This window comes from Phoca vitulina, unplaced genomic scaffold (assembly GCF_004348235.1).
Source record: "Phoca vitulina isolate PV1807 unplaced genomic scaffold, GSC_HSeal_1.0 scaffold3618, whole genome shotgun sequence".
NCBI lineage: Eukaryota > Metazoa > Chordata > Mammalia > Carnivora > Phocidae > Phoca > Phoca vitulina.
The window spans coordinates 1-1,401 of NW_022593300.1; the positions used below are offsets into that span (position 1 = coordinate 1).

Genomic DNA, 1,401 nt, shown 5'->3' on the forward strand with positions numbered 1-1,401 from the left:
AATCCCGAACTTGACCCGGCAGAGGCCGGGCGATACGAAGGTGGCGGCTTCCCTCCGCAGCCGGAGCGCCGCGCCTCTCGGGGCCGCTTCCGGCGGGGGTGTGGAGGTCGCCCGCGCGCGGCGATGGCCGCGCCGCTTCCCGTGGCCTGAACAGCCCGCCCGGACCTGCCCTGGACGGCGAGTCCCGAGCGTCCCCTAGGGACTCCTCGCCGACTCGGCCCCCTCTCGAGCCCGAAAGCCCCTCCCCTTCTTACAGATTACAACCCCCGGTCGCAGTAGAGCGCGTAAAGACGCCCCCCCGGCCCCCCCACTCCGAAGGGCCCGAAGAGTAAAGCGAGCGGGCACCGCCGTCTCCCAGGAGCACAACTGGGGGTCCCGGCCGCCCCGGAGTAGGAAGCCAGCAAACAGGGTATCCTCCACCCGGCGCGAGGTCTTTACGCTACCTGTCGGCGGCGCCCGGCTCGACCCCGCCCGAACGTCCCACCCTCCCGCGATAGGGGAGCGTCCGCCGGGAAGGAGAGGACGACTAAGTGGCACAGCTTCTTCCGAGTGCTGTCGTGGGTGGCTCTGAAAAGAGCCTTTGGATGGATAGGATGGAAGCTCGAGCCGGGCGCGCACTTTAAGCCCGCTCCCCGCGGATGCGGCGGGCCAGCTGGATGTCCTTGGGCATGATGGTGACGCGCTTGGCGTGGATGGCGCACAGGTTCGTGTCCTCGAACAGCCCCACCAGGTAGGCCTCGCTCGCCTCCTGCAGCGCCATCACGGCCGAGCTCTGGAAGCGCAGGTCCGTCTTGAAGTCCTGCGCGATCTCGCGCACCAGCCGCTGGAACGGCAGCTTGCGGATCAGCAGCTCGGTGGACTTCTGGTAGCGCCGGATCTCGCGCAGGGCCACGGTGCCCGGCCGGTAGCGGTGCGGCTTCTTCACGCCGCCCGTGGCCGGCGCGCTCTTGCGGGCCGCCTTGGTGGCCAGCTGCTTGCGCGGGGCCTTGCCACCGGTCGACTTGCGGGCGGTCTGCTTCGTGCGAGCCATAGCGAACCAAAACACCAACTCACCAGCGCAGCGGCAGCGAGAGTAACGCGGCCGCCGCCCGCCGCACCAGTCTTTATAGGCACCGTCTTTTTCCGATTGGGCGGGACAATAATTGAAAGTCCCGCGCTGGCTGTCCATTGGCTATGACGTCACCCGCCCTGCCGCCACCCATTGGCTGGGGCAGAATCCTCCCTACCCCCGCCCACCCGCCTCGCTCAGTCCGCTTTCCAGTTTGCCAACAGTCTTCTCCCTACCTTGTTTTTCCTTTCTTTTCGGCCGGCGGGGGAGGCCCACTTGGGCTCATAACCGTGTCAGAATGTTGTTCCTCCTCGGCCCTTCGCCCCCGTAGAACACCGCTCCGCACCCCCTTC

The 1,401-nt window shown here is 67.7% G+C and overlaps 1 protein-coding gene across 1 annotated transcript; it reads right to left on the bottom strand.

The window, feature by feature from the left end:
* Positions 1-583: 583 nt before the first annotated feature.
* LOC116629804 (histone H3) lies at positions 584-1,063 on the bottom strand. The gene has a single exon (XM_032400015.1). The coding sequence runs from the start codon at positions 1,028-1,030 to the stop codon at positions 620-622; it is 411 nt and encodes a 136-aa protein (XP_032255906.1). The 5' UTR covers positions 1,031-1,063; the 3' UTR covers positions 584-619.
* Between the last annotated feature and the right edge of the window lie 338 nt (positions 1,064-1,401).

What these genes read in the sequence shown, in the direction of transcription:
- LOC116629804 (XM_032400015.1), bottom strand. Translation starts at nt 1,030, where the DNA reads ATGGCTCGCACGAAGCAGACCGCCCGCAAGTCGACCGGTGGCAAGGCC.